This window comes from Sus scrofa, chromosome 12 (assembly GCF_054392235.1).
Source record: "Sus scrofa isolate SSC_HxYL_T2T_F1_AM1 chromosome 12, Sscrofa_HxYL_maternal_Yorkshire_Landrace_v2.0, whole genome shotgun sequence".
NCBI classification, from domain to species: Eukaryota; Metazoa; Chordata; class Mammalia; order Artiodactyla; family Suidae; genus Sus; species Sus scrofa.
In genome coordinates, this window is record NC_139394.1 from 53,346,415 (window position 1) to 53,365,359 (window position 18,945).

Consider the following 18,945-nt stretch of genomic DNA (forward strand, 5'->3'; position numbering starts at 1 on the left):
GGTAATCTTCCTCTTTGAGAAGACGTATCTACCATCAAGAATTTTTGTTTTGTCAGCACTGTCTGCATGTTGAAGAAGGTGAGCTGCGCCTCCGACAGTTTCACCTTGCATACAGTGGTCTTTCTGTGTGCAAAAGGGGGTTGGACATCAAGTTTTTCACCTCAGACAGCTTGTTCTCAGTTTGAAGAAGAAGACCGGCCATTTGGGTTTTCTCCTCTTAAATCGCCGTGTCCCTTTCTGAGGAAGATGGTTCCCAACTGGTCATTTCTTCTCAGAGTGTGTTTTCTCTATCTGAGGTAAGGTAGCAGCCGTAGTGCATGTTTCATAGAGCTCTTTGTGGGTATCTGAAAAATGAGCTGTTGGTACCAACTTTCTCCTCAGAGGGCTCCCTCTGTCTGAAGAAGAGGGATCCTGCCAGTGTGTCTCCTCCTAGAAGCAGTCTTTGACAGAGAGGAGGTCTGCCCTCCTGTCTTTTTTCCTCAGGAAGCTCTGTTTCTCTGGATGAGCCAGAGGACTTGTCATTTGTTTTCTTGGAGGTCCTCCTTTTTCCTTGCTAAAGCATTCCGACCAACAAAACTTTGTGCTCTCTCAGCGCTGTCTTTGTATGGATGAAGTTGGAGCCAGGAGCAGTTTACCTGGTGGTGAGCTGTCTCCTTCTCTGAGAAAAAGAGCTGTACATGTGTCTTCACGTCTCAGAACACTTTGTCCTTGTCTATAAAGACTGTTGGACACTGGGTTTCTCCTCATGGAGTGCTGACTCCCTTTGGAGGGAAAGGGCTGGCACTCTGTCATTTCTCCTTAGAGTGCACTCTTTCCATCTGAGGTAAAGAAATGGCCATCAGGCACAAGTTGGCATAGAGCTGTGTGTCTCTGACTGAAAAATGAGCTATCCATGCTGAATTTTTCCTCAGACAGCCCTGTCTCTCTGTGAAGAAGAGGGCTGGCTGTGGAGCCTGTCTCTTCCCGGAGAGCTGCTTTAGATGTTCGAGGGAGATCCACCCCTCCTGCCTTTCCTCTCAGAGGCTCTGTTTCTCTGGATGACCAGGAAGGTATCCATAGGGCACTTTTCCTCATGGAAGGTATTCTTTCTCCCCGAGAAGAACTATCTACTTCAAGAATTTGTTTTTTTTGTTAGCATGGTCCACATGTGGCAGGAGGTGAGCTGCTCCTCTGGCAGTTCACCTTATACAAAGCTGTCTCTTTGTGTGCCAAAGAGAGTTGGACATCGCATTTTTTTTTTTTATGTCAGAGTTTGTTCTCAGTCAGAAGAAGAATAGGACAGGCGACTCAGGGCTTCTTCTCATAAAGGGCTGTCTCCCTTTCTGAGGGAGACGATTTCCTAATCAGTTATTTCTCCTCAGAGTGTGTTTTCTCTATCTGAGGTAAGACAGAAGCCATTGTACACATATTATAGAGCTGTTTGTGTGTTTCTCAAAAATGAGCTGTTGATTCCAACTTTCTTCTCAGAGATGGCTCCCTCTGTCTGAAGGTGAGGGCTGCCTAGGGCTGCCTGTGAGTCTGTCTCCTATTAGCTAACACTCCTTGACAGAGGAAAAGTGTGCCCTCTAGTCTTCTTTATTCAGAAAACTGTGTATCCCTGGGTAAGCCAGAGGGCTAGGCATTGGCCATTTGTTTTCTCGGAGGGCCTCTTTTTCTTTGCTAAAGCTGACAAACAATACTTTGTGTTCTCTCAATACTGTCTTTGTGTGGAAAGGCTAGGATGGAACCAGGAGCAGTTCACCTGATGGAGGGCTGTGTATCTGACAATGAGAGCTGTACATGTATCTTTAAATCTCAGAGCATGAGTCTTTGTCGATAAGACCATTGGGAACTGGGCCTCTCCTCATAAGGAGATGATGTTTCTTCTGAGGTAAAGAAATAGCACTCTGGGATTAATCCTCAGAAGGCATTATCTCTAGCTGAGGTGCAGAAAATGTCCTCATTGTGCTGTTTGTCCTGACTGAAAAGTGAGCTGTTCATGCTGCAATTGTTGCAAGAGAGTCCTGTCTCTCTGTGAAGAAGCAGTCTGTCTGAAGAAGAATCGGGCACTTGGGGTTTTCACCTCATAGGTGGTGATTGGCTTTCTCAGGGAGTGTGCCAGCAATCTGGCTTTCCTGGTCAGAATGCATTCAGTCTGGCTGAGGTGCAAAAATCGTGATCAAGCACTTGTTCTCTCAGAGAAATTTGTCTCTGACTGAAAAATGAGCCATCCAGGAAGAATTCTGGTCAGAGAGTCCTGTCTCTCTGTGAAAAAGAGGGCTGTCTGAAAAAGATTCAGGCCTGTGAGGATTTCTGCTCACAGGTGCTGACTGGCATTCTGAGGGAGCATACCCGCAATCTGGTTTTCTTGCTCAGAGTGCGTTCTATCTGTCGGAGGTGAAGAAACGGCCATCTGGCCTTTGTTGGCAGGCAGCTGTGTGTCTCTTAGTGAAAAACGAGCTGTCCACCCTGAATTTCTCCTCAGAGAGGTCTGTCTCTCTGTGAAAAAGAAGGCTGTTTGAAAGAGATACAGGCCCTTGAGGATTTCTCCTCATAGGCACTTACCAGCATTTTTAGGGAGCCTGCTGGCAAGCTGGGTTTCCTGCTCCGAGTGCTTTCTCCCTGTCCGAAGCCAAGGACTGGCCATCCAGCAGTTCTCAGAAGGCAGTTGAGTGTCTCTGAGTGAGAAGCGGACTGTCCACCCTGAATTTCTCCTCAGCAAGGTGTGTCTCTCTGTGAAAAACAGGGCTGTCTGAAGAAGGAGGCAGGCCCTCAGGGGCTTCTCCTCAGTGGTGCTGACTAGCTTTCTGAGGCAGCATGCCGGCAATCTGAGATTCCTGCATTGCGTGTCCTTCTCCGGATCACGTAAAGAAATCTGTACCAGACATTGTCCACAGAGTGCTGTTTGTCTTTGATTGAATAGAGAGCTGTCCACACTGAATTTCTCCTCTGAGAGTTCTGCCTCTCTGTCAAAAAGAGGGCTGTCTGAATATGATTCAGGCCCTTGAGGATTTCTCCTCATGGGTGCTGACTGGCATTCTGAGGGAGCATACTAGCAATATGATTTCCCTGCTCAGAGTGCCCTCGATCTATTGGAGGTGTAGAACTGGCCCTTCGGCAGTGGTTGCCAGGCAGTTGTGTGTCTCTGAGTGAGAAGCAAGCTGTCCACCCTGAACTTCTCCCCAGAGAGGTCCATCTCTGTGAAAAATCGAGCGTCTGAAGTAGAAGTCAGGCCCTTGGGGATTTCTCCTCAAAAGTGCTGACTGGCATTCTAAGGGAGCCTGCGGGCAATCTGGGTTTCCTGCTCAGTGTGCGTTCCCTGTGTCTGAGGCAAAGAACTGGCCATGTAGCTGGTGTTGGCATTGAGTTGTGTGCCTTTTAGTGAGAGCTGAGCTGTACATACTGAATTTCTCCTCCGAGAGCCATGTCTGTCTCTGAAAGAGTGCTGTCTGAAAAAGAAGGCATACCCAAGAGGATTTCTCCCCAGAGGTGCTGACTGGCATTCTGAGGGAGCCTGCCGGCAGTCAGGGTTTCCTGCTCAGATTGCATTCCTTGGGCCAGAGGCAATGAACCTGCCATGAGGCAGGTGTTGGCATCGAGTTGTGTGTCTCTTAGTGAGACTCGAGCTGTCCACACTGAATTTCTCCTCGGAGAGCTGTGTCTCTCTGTGTGAAAGAGAACTCTCTGAAAAAGGATTCAGGCCCATGAGGATTTCTTCTCCTAAGTCTGACTGGCATTCTTGGGGAGCCTGTGTGCAATCTGGGCTTCCTGCTCAGATGGCTTTCTTTCTATCCGAGGTGAAGGAGCGGACACCTGGCTGTTGTCGAGGTAGTAGGGTGTTTCTGAGTGAAAAGCGAGCTGTCCACTCTGATATTCTCCTCAGAGAGGTGTGTCTGTCTGTGAAAAAGAGCGCTGTCTGAAGAAGGAGGGAGGCCCTCTGTGGATTCTCCACCTTGGTGCTGACTGGCTTTCTGAGGCAGCGTGCTGGCAATCTGAGGTGTCTTCTCAGCGTGCACTGTCTGTCTGCGGCTGACGTGAAGATCTCTGCAGGAGGCATTGTCCAGAGAGTGCTGTTTCTCTCTGATTGAAAGATGAGCTGTCCATCCTGAACTTCTCCACAGAGAGCCCTGTCTCTGTGCGAAAAAGAGAGTTGTCTGAAGAAGAAGTCAAGCCCTTGGGGATTTCTCCTCAAAGGTGCTGACTGGCATTCTGAGGGAGTCTGCCGGCAATCTGGGTATCTTGCTCAGAGGACATTCCCTGTGTCCAAGGCAAAGACCTGGCCTTGAGGCGGTTGTTGGCCTCAAGTTGTGTGTCTCTTCGTGAGACCTGAGCTGTCCACACTGAGTTTCTCCTCAGAGAGCCGTGTCTCTCTGTGAGAGAGAGAGGTCTCTGAAAAAGCAATCAGGACCACGAGGATTTCTCCTCAGAAGTGCTGACCATTATTCTCAGGGTGCCTGCCAGCAATCTGGGTTTCTTGCTCAGAGGGCTTTCTCTCTATCCGAGGTGAAGGATCTGATACATGGCAGTTGTCAGGAGGCAGGTGTGTGTCTCTGAGTGAAAGGCAAGCTGTGCACCCTGAATTTCTCCCCAGAGAGGTCTGTTTCTCTGTGCAAAAGCTAGATGTCTGAAGAAGAAGTCAGCGCTTATGGATTTCTCCTCATAGGTGGTGACTGGCATTCTGAGGGAGTCTGCTGCTAATCTGAGTTTCCTGCTCAGATTGCATTCCGTGTGTCTTTGGCAAGGAACCTGCCATGTGGCAGGTGTTGGCACTGAGTTGTGTGTCTCTTACTGAGACTCGAGTTGCCCACATTGAATTTCTCCTCAGAGAGCCGTGTCTCTCTGTGAGAGAGAGAGCTCTCTGAAAAAGCAATCAGGACCACGAGGATTTCTCCTTAGAAGTGGTGACCATCATTCTCAGGGTGCCTGCCAGCAATCTGGGTTTCCAGCTCAGAGTGCATTCCTTGTGTCAGAGGCAACGAACTGGCCGTGAGTTTTTGGCTGAGTAATATTCTATTGTGTACCACATCTTATCCATTCATCTGTTGTTGGCAACTTAGGTTATTCTCTATTCTTGAGTATTATAAGTAATGCTGCTATTAATGTTGGGCCCATGTATCTTTTAGAATCAGCCTTTTCATTTTTTTTTGAGTAAATACCCAGGAGTGGATTTGCTGGATCATATGGTAGTTCTATTTTTAATTTTTTGAGGAATCTCATATTGTCTTCCATAGTGGCTGTACCAATTTACAGCCGTGCCCGAGGGCTCCCTCCTCATTACATCCCTGCCAATACTTGTTACTTGCTGTCTTTCGGGCACTAGCCATCCATTCTGACAGATGAGAGGTGATATCTCATTGAGATTTTGGTTTGCATTTCCCTGATGATTCGTGATGCTGCTCATCTTCTCCTGTGCTGTTTGCCATCTAGATGCCTTCTTTTGAAAAACGCCTCCTCAAGTTCTTTTCCTATTTTTTAATCCTTAAATAAATATTGAGTTGTATGAGTTCTCTATATATTTTGGATACTAACTCCTTATCAGACATACCATATAAATGTCTTCTTCCATTCAGCAGGCTATCTTTTCATTTTGTCGATAGTTTCCTTTATTGTGTGAAAACATTTAAGGTTGATGAAATACCAGTTGTTTCTTTTTGCTTTTGTTTCCTTGCTTGAGGAAACATAAGATATTGTTCAGACCCATGTCAAAGAGTGTACTACCTCTTCTTTCTTCTGGGAAGTTTATAGTTCAGGTCTTACATCAGGGTCTTTAATCCCTTTTAGTGTGTTTTTGTGTATGGTATGAGGAAATGTACGAGTTTCATTCTCTTACATGTAACTGTCTGGTTTTCCGAGCACCCCTGACTGAAGAGACCATCTTATCCCCGTTGTATATTGTTGCCTCCTTTGTTAATACGACCATGACCATATGGTCACACAACTTCTGGGTGGGTGACCTGTGGAGATTCAGGTAGAGTGGTATCCCCAGAGAGGGCATGGAAGTTCCATGTCTCTTCCCACGTACCTTTCCCGGTGGGTCTCTTCCATCTGACTGTTCCCGAGCGTGTCTGTTTAGAATAAGCTTGTAAATGCGCAAGTAAAATGTTTTCCCTGAGTTTTCTGAGCTGCTGTGGCAAATTGATTGAACTCAAAGAATGGGTTGTGGGAATCTCCTGTATACACCTGGTCAGTCAAAAGTGCAAATGAGAACTTGGACTTGTGATTGGCACCTGAAGTGGTGGGGGTGGAGGTGGGAGTGCTGAGCTGTTATCCAGTGGGATCTGACACCATCTCCAGGTAGATAGTGTCAGAATTGAGTTGAAGTGCAGGGTACCCCGACAGCATAAGAGAATGGCTTAGTGTTGTAGAAAAACACGCACGTATCAGAGTTGGTGTCGGAATTATAGAACCTAAATAGAGATTGAGTCTCCCAATGACCTCCTCCCCGTGTGCTGCCTCCACCCTCACATCTCGTTGTGAGCATGTGTTGATAAGCTTGAGAGTTTTGTTTTGAGGGAATGAGGAAGAGGTGGGAGGGGAGGAGCCCCAGAAAGAAGGGGCAGGAAGGACTTCCCAAGGACAAAGTCTGCCTTCTCTCAGAGAAGAAGAAGGCAGGAAAAAGGCAAGAGAGGCAGTATTACTTTGGAGCCCAAGGAATGAAAATCATCCCAGAGCAAAAGAGAGGAATATCTTGCAGTTCTTGCCTGAAGGCCAGGGGCTGTGTGTAGAGGGACTGTGGGTCAGAACTGAAGCATGGGAGTGGGGCCTGGCAGAGTATCAGGAAAGGCATGGCCTCACCCAGGGTACCTTCAGGAGATGTAGTGCCAGGTTTAGTCTATGAATGGCCTGCAGGCAGCAGGCTCCTTCAAGAAGAAATACGAGTGATTGCGTGTAGGAGAACACGAGAGACCCACTAAGCCATACGTGGGTCTCTCTGAATAAGGCTGGGACTGTGGTCTTGTGTCAGGCGAAGCTGAAGGAGGTTTCCTACAAACTCTCCTATTAGTGTTAGAGAGACCTGACTTATTGCCAAGGCTGGTGAGATTAGGTGGAACTTGGGTTACACGTTCATGTCTTTATTTCATCACAGACATACGAGCTCATTGTGAGCTGGATCTATGCTGTATCCCACATGGGATAATGCCTTGCACATGGTGAAGGGAATCCCCAATCTCTACCTTAATGCACTTTCCAAAATTATCCTCATGCCAACCTCGGGAAGACTTTCCCTAAGAGGAGTCTTCCCAGAGCCCCATGCATGTCCTTGTTCCTCAGGCTGTAGATGAAAGGGTTCATCATGGGGGTCACCACCGCATACATCACTGTGGCCACTGAGTCCTTCATGGAGTAGGTGTGGAGGGGCTGCAGATAGACCATGCAGAGCGTCCCGTAGAAGAGGGAGACCACAGCCAGATGGGAGGCACAGGTGGAGAAGGCTTTGTATTTGCTTGAGGCTGAGGGTAATCGGAGGATGGCTCTGACAATCTGGACATAGGACGTGATCATGAACCCAAAGGGGGTGAGGAAGATGAAGGCTCCTGTGGCAATCAGCACTGTGTGATTGACTTGGGTGTTGGAACAGGCCAGCCTCAGCAGGACATACATCTCACAGAAGATGTAGTGGATCTTCCGGGACCCACAGAAGGTCACCCTGGTCATGAGGAGGGTGTGGATGAGGCCGTAGAGGACAGAGAGTGCCCAACACAAGGCGAGGAGTGAAACACAGAGCCCAGGGCTCATGACGGTGACATAGTGGAGGGGTTGGCAGATGGCCACATAGCGGTCATATGCCATTGTGGCCAGGATGAGGTTGTCCAGGGCCACCAAGGAAACCAGGAAGTAGAGCTGTGTCAGACACCCTGCATATGAGATAGCTTTGTTCTGGGACTGAAGGTTCACCAGCATCTTGGGGATGGTGTTGGTGACGAAGAAGAGGTCAGTGGAGGAGAGGTTGGCCAGGAAGAAGTACATGGGGGTGTGCAGACGGGAGTCAGAGCCGATGGCCAGGATGATGAGCATATTTCCCACCACCGTGACCAGGTACATGGACAGGAACACCCAAAACAGGACCCTCTGCTGCTCAGGACTCTCAGAGATCCCCAGGAGTAGGAACTCGGAGACCCTGCTGTGATTGCTTCCATCCATTTTTCCAACTTTCCGCAACACCACCAACCGGTGTTTACCTGTGTGCCCTTAAGTGAATAGAGCATTCAAATAAGCATTTCAGCTGTTTCTTATCATTAACAATATCCTAGGCTACATTTTGTACTATTTTTAGTATGAGTTAATGTAGTAATAGACACCAAAACAGAACATGGAAATCTTCATGCACTTTAGTCATTCCAGAAAGTTCTAATCTAGCATACTCAATATTATCGGAATTGCACTTATGTTTTATTTTAAATCACACCCTATTACAACTTACCTAAGGACTTACAGATTAGTGTGTTATGATATCATATAGGTTTCAATGATATTTAAAATAGATGTCTGCACTGTGAGAAGCTGATGTTATACAATGGACGAGGGGAAAAGTGAACATATTGGAACAGAAATGGAAAAACTCTCCTGATTTGCTGATAGGATTATCCATGTGGGAACCTGAAAACAAGCAACTGCAATGCTCCTAGAGATAAAAAGGGGATTTCAAAAAACTCGAAATAAAGTCTGGGCTCTCTGACACATTCTAGCTGAGAAGCCTCTGGTAAGTTACCTTGCTCTTTATGACTCCATTACTTCGTGTGAACCATAGGCTGTTGTATTTAAAGAATTAAATATGGGTCAGTGTGGTTGGGGTGAAGAGGAGAGTGGTGAGATATGGGCTTGTCGTGTAAGCAGGGTTCAGGTCCTTCAGAGCCTTGTTAAGATGGAAAAAGTTTCCTCAAGTGCAGTAAAGAGCCTTGAAAGGTTTAAGCACAAGAGGGTGTCTCTATGCAGCAACTATCCTTCTGTTTGTACTTTGCTCATGATATTTTAATAATTAGGTGTGTCTTTTCACTTTTAATCCAATGACTTTTCAGTGCCTGCTGCGTGAACAGCTCTGGTAATGTTGAAATGCATTTCCACTCCCAGCATAAAATACTGAAATCGATTTGCAGTTGTTGCATTTAGCCTTTTGTAGTCATAGTTACAAATGAGGTTTATCTGTAGTTTCCTTTCTTATGTGCCATCTTTATCACCTTTTTGATATGATGTGTTTGCATTATCTTCCATCTTAAACTTAGATTCACTTATTGTCGATTTCTGCCATTTGGAATTTGTTGAAACTTCTTCAACAGTTTAAGATGCACCTTTTAAAAAAAGTCGCATGGGTAGCCCTTAATACGTTGCTATCTGTTGATTCTAAGCAATACATTCCAGTGTAACTAATTCCAGCGATAAAGAACAATTTTAATTGAAAAAAGTGAATGTCCACATATCAGTGATATCATGTGGTATTTGTCTTTCTCTTTGTGACTCACTTCACTTAGTGTGAGAGAACAGACCTGTGTTTGCCGGGGGCAGGGGAGATAGATGGGAATGGACAGGGTGTTTGGGGTTGGTAGATGAAAACTATTACATTTAGAACGGATAAGTAATGGGGTCCTCTTGTACAGCCTAGGGAACTGTGTCCAGTCTCTTGGGTTAGAACATGATGGAAGGTAGTATAAAAGACAGGATGTGTGTATATGTATGTATATGTGGCTGGGTTACTTTGGTGTACAGTGGAAGTTGAGAGACCACTGGAAATCTAATATACTTTAATGAAATTTTTAAAAAAGTAAATGTCACCCTAAATTCTGCCATGTAACCACTATTAACATTTTGGTGAGCATACGTTCTTTTCTTTGTCGTCTTTATTCACTCAACAGTGTGATAGAGAACTCTCTAAATGTCAGCATTGTAATTTATTACCTGCTTTTTTCCTCCTTGAATAACATCTTTCTACCTGCGTAATATTTTCTTTAATCTTCAAGAACTTTTATCTGGTTCTGTTTGGGAATTACATTGAATTCCACTACACGGAAATAGATAAAAGCTCTTCACATTTCGATGTTTGTATTATTTGATATCTGAAGGATGTTTCTCCTTTATTAATTTCTCTGACTTAGAATGTCTTTTCCAATCTAAAATCTATGTCTTCCCTCATTTCATAAGAATCTTCATTTTTTTCTTTATTTTTCCTGCACTATTTCTTGGGATTTATAGTATATTTTGAAGAATAATTAGCATTTCCTACCCGTGAACCCATAGTAAACCCCAAGCTGCCTCTTTGCAAATGACGCAACAGTTTTAACTAGTGTTTTGAGCAGACTAGATAGACTAAAATGGGTACTGTTGCAAGTATTCAAGTGAATAATCCTTTCATGCACAAGATGTTTGTTATCAAAGACAAAACCTACAATAAATTTCTTCACGGTATTAATGGGAGGAGGACGTTGCACCTTTCAAAAGCGTGTGCTCCTCTGTCATGAAGTTTTGCTTTTGAGTGCAAAATAAGATTATGAATTTTAAAAATGTAATGGATTTGGTGTTTGACTTTTGTCATGACAGTATGAGGAGCTCACTAACCCATTCCCTAGTGGCACTTTGGTGGAAGGACTTGAAGGCTGTGGAAGTGGTCCTGAGGGTAAAGATGAAGTGCAAAACATCTACTGAAGAACATCTTTGAAGATTTCGTAGGAAATGTTGAACGTGAGAGGATGGGAAAACATATAACCCTAACCCTAACCCTAACCCTAACCCTAACCCTAACCCTAACAGCAGCCATTGAAACCCTAGGCTGTCTGTACATTAGTCTTTAAATATCAAAGTAGATTTAGGGATGAAAAATAGGCTTCAATTAGAAATGTTACTAGAGATAAGGGGGGCATTTTATCATGAGAAAAGGGTAGATTGATCAGCAAAGTATAAGAATTAGAGACACATATGCACCAAAATAGACAAGGCAAAAAAGGAGAAATATATAATTGAAAGCAAGTAGGTGGAGAATTCAACATCACACTTTCCATAGTGGATAGAACAACTAGGCAGAAGATCAGCAAGGCAACAGACGACTTGAACAACACCATGAATCAACCGTATCTAATCAACACTCTGGCCAACAACAAGAGAACAAGATTTTTTTCCAAGTGCCATTGAAAGCTTTTCCAGGATAGATCTCCAGAGTGGCCAAAACAACCTTGGAAAAAAAACAATCTAACTGGGGAACTCCCATGTCCCAAGTTTAGGACTTACTACCAAGCAACAGAAATGAAGACAATGTGGTACCAGCACAAAGATAAACCTGTAGATTGATGGAGCAGAATGAGAGTCTGTAAACAAATGCCTGTGTCTGTGGTTGGCTGATTTTCAACAAGTATGCCAAGATCACTTGCGGGAAAGATTCACCCAGTAGTGTTGGGACCCCAGGATAGCCACCTACCAAAGGCAGACCCTTAACTCACACAATACACAAAAATGAATATGAAATGGATCAAAGATTTAAATGTGAGAGCCAAAAGTATAAAACTCATAGAGGAAAACATAGGACAGCCTTCATGATGTTGAATTTGGTGAAGGAATCTCAGCTCTGGCACCATAAGCATAAGCAACAAAAGAAAAAAAATTCATTCATAGAAAACACAATGAAAAATTATGTTCCCCTGTTGAAACATCATAAATGAAATAACTAAACACAACAAAAAAGTGACAAAAGAGAAAAATACTTGCCAGGTGTGTGGTAGACAAAGGCTTAGTAGTCCCAATAAAGACCTCGTATAAACTGATAATGAAATTATCACCACCCCCCACTGTGGGAAAATAGCAGCGGACACAAACATGCAATTCATAAAAGAAGAAAGTCCAGGGCAACAAAAACATGCACCAACATATAGCTTCACTACTGATAAAAAGGTGGGGGGAACAGGCAGTTTTATATCTGATGAAAGGAGCTAACTGGGTACAAGAGGGAAACTTGACATTCCATGTTATAAGCTCTTAAAAAGGATGTCACTCTGAGCATTCCCAGTTTTAAGGATTTATCTTAAAGTATAATCAGACAGAAGCATACATATGTGTGTTTATCTCTGATAGTACGTACGTGAAGCTTCGCGTTGAAGAGGCTGCTTGTCTGTTGGAAACGCAAGGAGTTTCAGTGACAGGAGGGACCTGATGGGCTCGTCCCAAGATCCCCAAACTGACCTGAGAATGAAAAAGTGCATCATGGTGACAGACTTAGTGACCCCGACCGTGAACACACCTGGCCACCCCTGTTCCTGCGATGGAGTCAAAGGTCTTTCCCTTCCTCAGACCTTATCAGAAATGACCTCTTTTCACAGTCCGTTGCCCAGATTCAGGAGCCTCTGGGGCATCTGCCTGATGGGAGGGAGGCAGGCATGAGGGCTGGGAAAAGTCAGAGGAACCCCGAGGAGTCTCTACCCCTGCCCTAGCCCTCAAGACAGTAGTTTCCCACACTTGAATGTGCATTGGCAGTCACCTGTGCTGCTTGAAAACGAAAAGTCTGTTTTCTGACCCCTTTCCTTGAAATACTGGCTCTGTTTTGGGAACAAAGCCCTTTTTGAAAGCACTTGGTAGTTCTGATTATACACTTTGGGAAATGCTGTTTTTTGTTTGTAAGAGAGAGTGGGTTCTGAAAATGTATGTGGTCCGCTGGTTTTAGAGACACAAACCCCTCCGCAGTGTGGCTGGGTGGAGAGGGGAGATGGTGTGGAGGCAGCATGGAAAAAAGGGGTCCAAAGTCAGCATTAGAAAACTGTCCTTTTGCACCTGCTGTGCTGCCATCTAGCTGAAGGGCCCTGAGGAGGGCATGCAACCTCCTTGAGCTCTTCATTTCACCTGAAAAGGCTTTCTTACCTTTTTGAGAATCATGTGCAGCAGGGCTTGTGACAGCCCTTTGGAAAGTATAGAGTGCTAACAAGATTGGAGGGATTGCTAATTACCTGTAAGTACTAAGGAGTTGGATTATATGCAGTTTATCAGTGAGTATGGTTTTGAGAGAGGGTGAGAGAGAGTAAATGGAGAGAAGATAAGAAAGGGGACAGAGAGAGAAAGAGAGGGAGGGAGAGAGAGAGAGAGGGAAAATATGAGTATTTCTGAAATGTGCAGACCCTACCCACTGTTCCGTGGTGGTCTCTGGGTTGCCTGTTTCTGTTGCTTCTACTTTCCTTCTACACAGGATGAAAATTCCGTCAAGACCTATAGGGCCCTAAGGCATTGTTTCCGCATGGACCTTGGTGATTCATCCCAGCTTCTGAAATTGGGAAGGAGGGAACTGGTGCCTGGATTTTCTGTGCCTACATAGAAGAACGTAGGTCTGTGGATGTTCTGATGAGCTTGAGGAAGCTGCAAACTGACCCCTGGATACCAGGCTCCTGAAGAAGGGAGCTGAACTGGAGCCACATCAGGCCTATTTGTCAGTTTTGGAGAGGCCTTAGGGATGCAGTCCCCAGACAGCTTGTTGAGATGAACCTGGATAATTGCTCCAAAGTTAATATCTCTAAGCCAGGGTCTTGGGAAATGGCCTTATCTACAAGGAATAAACCAACTCCACGTTGGGCATCAATCCTAAGGGTGCCCTAGGTGTAAGGGTAAACCATAATCGAAGAAAACATCACACATGCGTCGTCGCCTGGCTTTGAGGCATCAGGAGTCCTGAGCAATCTCAAGAAGTGACCTTGAATTTCAATGATTCCAGATTGCTGGCGACTCCAAGTACTAAGCAAAACCAAGTGAAAAAAATCCCACTTGGAGGACAATAATGCCGTCTTAGACCTCAAATGATTTCTCTTAAAAAAACATTTTTTTTTTTAAATACTCAGTATCTGGCACATACCCAATGACAAGCAGGCACACAAGGGGATAAGATTCCTAAAGCAAGAACCAACAGCTGAAAACATACAGGGACTGCAGATAGTATAAGAATCAGACACAGACTGAAAAACAATGATACTTAGAACGTTTTTGGATCTAGAGCCAAGGATGAGAAATTTGGCAGGATTTTTTACAAAACACATCACTAGCCCTGCAGAAATCCTGTTATGCTTTCTTCTAGTCACGGTTCCTGCAGGGCAGTCACTCCGTGGACTCCTAATAGAAGAAATTGGTTTTACCCGTTTTTGCACTTACTTAAATGGAAGTGTCCCCTTTGTACTCTTTCTCGTCGGCCTCTTTCACTCCACGTTATGTATGTGAGATTCATGCACACCGTTGGATGTGGCTGCAGATCGTCCATTTTCATTGCTCTGTGGAGTTCCTTCTTGTGTGAATATGCCATTAAAAACTCCTTTCTACCATGGACGGGCTTTTATCGTTTCTAATTTTGGCTGTCAGGAATAGTGAAGCTACATGTTCCTCTTGGGTGTCTATGCAGAAGAGTGGAAATTGTGGATAATAGAGCAGGTGTTTGGTTTTGTAATTATCATCTTCCTTGTGGCAATGTTTTCGTCTTGTTCCACATTCTTCACGTGATTTGGTATTTCCCATCCTTTTAATGTGAACTTTTTAGTTGGTATGTAGCAGCATCTCATTGTGGTTTTAATTTGTATTTCTCATGACTGATGAAGTTAAGCCCTTTCATATAATTATTGTGTATAGCTTTATCACCTTAGTACATTACCTGGTCAAGGCTTGTGCCCATTTTTCTATTGTGTGCCTATCTCTTTCCTGTTGATTTGCAGGAGTTCTTTATGCATTCCAGTTGTGAGTTCTTGGTCAGATGTATGTGGTAATAACCTCTTCAACTTTATGGTTGACTTTTATTCACTTAATGGTGAGTATTTAAAAACAGAAGATTTTAATTTTAAAATGATCCACCTTGGGGTTCCCATATGGCTCATTTGGTTAAGGATCCAGTATTGCCATTGCAGTTTTGATTTGCATTTCTCTAATAATCAGGGATGTTGAGCATGTTTTCATGTGCTTGTTGGCCATCTGTATGTCTTCCTTGGAGAAATGTCTATTCAGGTCTTTTGCCCATTTTTCCATTGGGTTGTTGGCTTTTTTGCTGTTGAGTTGTATAAGGTGTTTGTATTATTGAGAGATTAAGCCCTTGTCAGTTGCATCATTTGACACGATTTTCTCCCATCCTGTAAGTTGTCTCTTTGTGTTCTTTTTGGTTTCCTTTGCTGTGTAAAAGCTTGTCTGTTTGATTAGGTCCCATTGGTTTATTTTTGTTTTTATTTCTGTTGCTTTGGGAGACCTGAGAAATGTTTTGCGTATGTTCTCTTCCAGGAGTTTGATGGTGTCTTGTCTTAAATTTAGGACTTTCAGCCATTTCGAGTTTATTTTTGTGCATGGTGTGAGGGTGTGTTCTAGTTTCATTGATTTGCATGCAGCTGTCCAGGTTTCTCAGCAATTCTTGCTGAAAAGACTGTCATTTTCCCCATTTTATGTTCTTGCCTCCTTTGTCAAAGATTAGTTGACCATAGGTGTCTGGGTTTATTTCTGGGTTCTCTATTCTGTTCCATTGTTCTGTATGTCTGTCTTGGTACCAGTACCACACTGTCTTGATAACTGTGGCTTTGTAATATTGCCTGAAGTCTGGGAGAGTTATGCCTCCTGCTTGGTTTTTGTTCTTCAGAATTGCTTTGACAATTATGGTTCTTTTGTGGTTCCATATAAATTTTGGATTGTTTGTTCTAGCTCTGTGAGAAATATCATGGGTAACTTGATAGGGATTGCATTGAGTCTGTAGATTGTAACATGGCCATTTTCAAAATATGAATTTTTCCAACCCAGACTCATGGAATAGCTTTCCATTTCTTTACATCTTCTTTCATTTCCTTGATTAATGTTTTATAGTTCTCAGCATGTAAGTCTTTCATCTCCTTGGTCCGGTGTATTCCCAGGTATTTGATTTTTTTGAGGTGCCATTTTAAAAGGTATTGTAGATTTGTATTCCTTTTCTAATATTTCATTGTTCTTTTCCAGAAATGTGACCTATTTCTGAATGTTACTCTTATATCCTGCTACTTTGCTGAATTTGTTGATCAGTTCAAGTTGTTTTTTGGTTGAGTCCTTAGGGTTTTCTATATATAGTATCATGTCATCTTCATAAAGCAACAGTTTTACCTCTTCTCTTCCTGTTTGGATGCCTTTTATTTCTTTTGTTTGTCTGATTGCTGTGGCCAGGACTGCCAGTAATATGTTGAATAAGAGTGGTGAGAGTGGGCATCCTTTTCTTGTTCCAGATTTTAGTGGGAAGGCTTTCAGCTTTTCTCCATTGAGTATTATATTTAGTGTGGGTTTGTCATAAATAGCTTTGATTAGGGCAAGGTATGTTCCCTCCATACCCACCTTGGTAAGAGTTTTGATCATGAATGGATGCGGACTTTGTCAAATGCTTTTTCTGCATCTATTGAGATGATCGTGTGGTTTTTGACTTTTCTTTTGTTAATGTGGTGTATGATGTTGATTGATTTGTGTATGTTGAACCATCCTTGTGCACCTGGGATGAATCCCACCTGGTCGCATATAAATTTTAAGTAGGCTTGTCAGTTTCCTTGAAAAGATCTACTGGGATTTTGGTTTGTACTGTATTAAACTAGATTAATTTGGGGGAGAATGGATATTTTTAACAATATTGCATCTTATAAACCATGAATGTGGTGTATTTCTTCACTTTTTGGTTTAAAAAATTTATCTCAATAACATTGCATGGTTTTCAGTAGAGTTCTTCCTCATCTTTTGTTAGCTTGGATATATATATGTATATATGTATGTATGTTATTTGATGCTTTTAAAATGCTGTGGCAGATGATAACATTGTGAAGATTTAGTTTCTAGTTGCTGCTCAAATGTAGCAATACAATTGATTTTTGCATATTGATCTTGTATCTGGTGATCTTGCTGGAGACACCTATTAATTCTATTGGTTTGACTGTAGATTATATTGCATTTTTATGTTTACGCTTAGGTTTCTGAAAAATGACATTGTTTCTTGCTTTTCAGTCCCTGCATCTTCTAGTTCTCTTTCTTTCTTTCTTTTTTTCTTTTCCTTTTTCTTTTTTTTTTTTTTTGTCTTTTTGCCATTTCTTGGGCTGATCCCGTGCCATATGGGAGGTTCCCAGGCTAGGGGTGTAATCGGAGCTGTAGCCTCCAGCCTACGCCAGAGCCACAGCAACAAGGGATCTGAGCTGCGTCTGCGACCTACACCACAGCTCATGGCAATGCTGGATCCTTAACCCACTGAGCAAGGGCAGGGATTGAACCCGCAACCTCATGGTTCCTAGTTGGATTGTTAACCACTGCAGCACGACGGGAACGCCCTAGTTCTCTTTCTTGACTTTTGTACTAACTAGACGTTCCAATACAATGTTGAATAAATGATGTAATAAATAAACCTTGTTTTATCGCTGATATTTCAAGAAAGCTTTAAATATTTTACTATTGTATATGTTTGTTCTGAATGAGGAGTAAGAGATTATAGCTTGTGAGTGAAACATAGTTGCCACTTGTTTTTTATAGTAAATATTATTGGAACACAGCCAGGCCCATTTTTTACATATAGTTTATGATTACTTTCATGCTAGAATGGTAGGATTGTGTATTTGTTTATTTGAAGTTTTTACTTAATCTTTGTTGATTTTACTTTTATTCTCCTTTTTTTTTTTGCTTTTTATACTCTGAAACTATCTTTTCAGGCAGATATGGATTTAGAATAGTGATATTATCCTGCTAGATTAACGTCTTTTAATGCTAAAATATCCCTCTTTATCTCTACTAATACGTCTTGCCTTGAAAACATCTCCATTGAATATATTTTATTTTGATTATTATGTAGAGGGTGTAATTTATCCCACCCTCTAAACTTTCTGAGTCTTTGTGTTTGTTAAGTGTCTTTTGTTAGCAGCATATAGCTGGGTTTGGATTGCTCATAAAGACCTGAATAGACTGTTTTCCAAGGAAGATACACAGATGGCCAGGAAACACATGAAAAAATGCTCAACATCGTTGATTATAAGAGAAATGCAAATCAAAACTACCATGAGATACCACCTCACACCAGTCAGAATGGCCATCATTAATAAATCCACAAATAGCAAGTGCTGGAGGGGCTGTGGAGAAAAGGGAACCCTCCTGCACTGCTGGTGGGAATGTAAACTGGTACAGCCACTATGGAGAACAGTTTGGAGATACCTTAGAAATCTATACATAGAACTTCCATATGACCCCACAATCCCACTCTTGGGCATCTATCCAGACAAAACTCTATTTAAAAGAGACACATGCACCTGCATGTTCATTGCAGCACTATTCACAATAGCCAGGACATGGAAACAACCCAAATGTCCATTGACAGATGATTGGATTCGGAAGAGGTGGTATATATACACAATGGAATACTACTCAGCCATAAAAAAGAATGACATAATGCCATTTGCAGCAACATGGATGGAACTAGAGAATCTCATCCTGAGTGAAATGAGCCAGAAAGACAAAGACAAATACCATATGATATCACTTATAACTGGAATCTAATATCCAGCACAAAGGAACATCTCCTCAGAAAAGAAAATCATGGACTTGGAGAAGAGACTTGTGGCTGCCTGATGGGAGGGGGAGGGAGTGGGAGGGATCGGGAGCTTGGGCTTATCAGACACTACTTAGAATAGATTTACAAGGAGATCCTGCTGAGTAGCATTGAGAACTTTGTCTAGATATTCATGTTGCAACAGAACAAAGGGAGGGGAAAAAATGTAATTGTAATGTATACATGTAAGGATAACTAGATCCCCTTGCTGTACAGTGGGAAAATAAAAAAATAAATAAATAAAAATAAAAAGTTAAAAAAAGAGAAAATTTTAATCTTAATTTGGAGTACTTAACCTTTTGGGTTTTATTTAATTACTGATATATTTGGATTATATCTACCATATAATTAAAAAATTTGCCCATCTGTTTTACATTCTTTTTTCCCTGTCTTTTCTTTTGAATTACTCTAATATTTGTATTATTTATCATTATATAAAGTTATTATATACGGTTTTT

General features: G+C 42.8%; 1 protein-coding gene and 1 long non-coding RNA gene across 3 annotated transcripts in view; one reads left to right on the plus strand and one right to left on the minus strand.

The window, feature by feature from the left end:
- Positions 1 to 18,945, plus strand: part of LOC110256085 (uncharacterized) — a 53,826-nt gene that overhangs the window by 9,140 nt on the left and 25,741 nt on the right. The window lies entirely within an intron of this gene.
- On the minus strand, positions 3,907 to 11,654 carry LOC100624795 (olfactory receptor 1D2). 2 transcript variants are annotated; one of them, XM_084985681.1, is made up of 3 exons: positions 6,891 to 11,654; positions 6,439 to 6,839; positions 4,895 to 6,206 (listed from the first exon to the last, which is right to left on the minus strand). In XM_084985681.1, the coding sequence occupies exon 1, from the start codon at positions 8,119 to 8,121 to the stop codon at positions 7,180 to 7,182; it is 942 nt and encodes a 313-aa protein (XP_084841807.1). In that variant the 5' UTR covers positions 8,122 to 11,654; the 3' UTR covers positions 4,895 to 6,206; positions 6,439 to 6,839; positions 6,891 to 7,179. The 2 variants fall into 2 exon arrangements, with proteins under 2 accessions (XP_084841806.1, XP_084841807.1); XM_084985680.1 differs by having other exon boundaries at positions 3,907 to 6,839.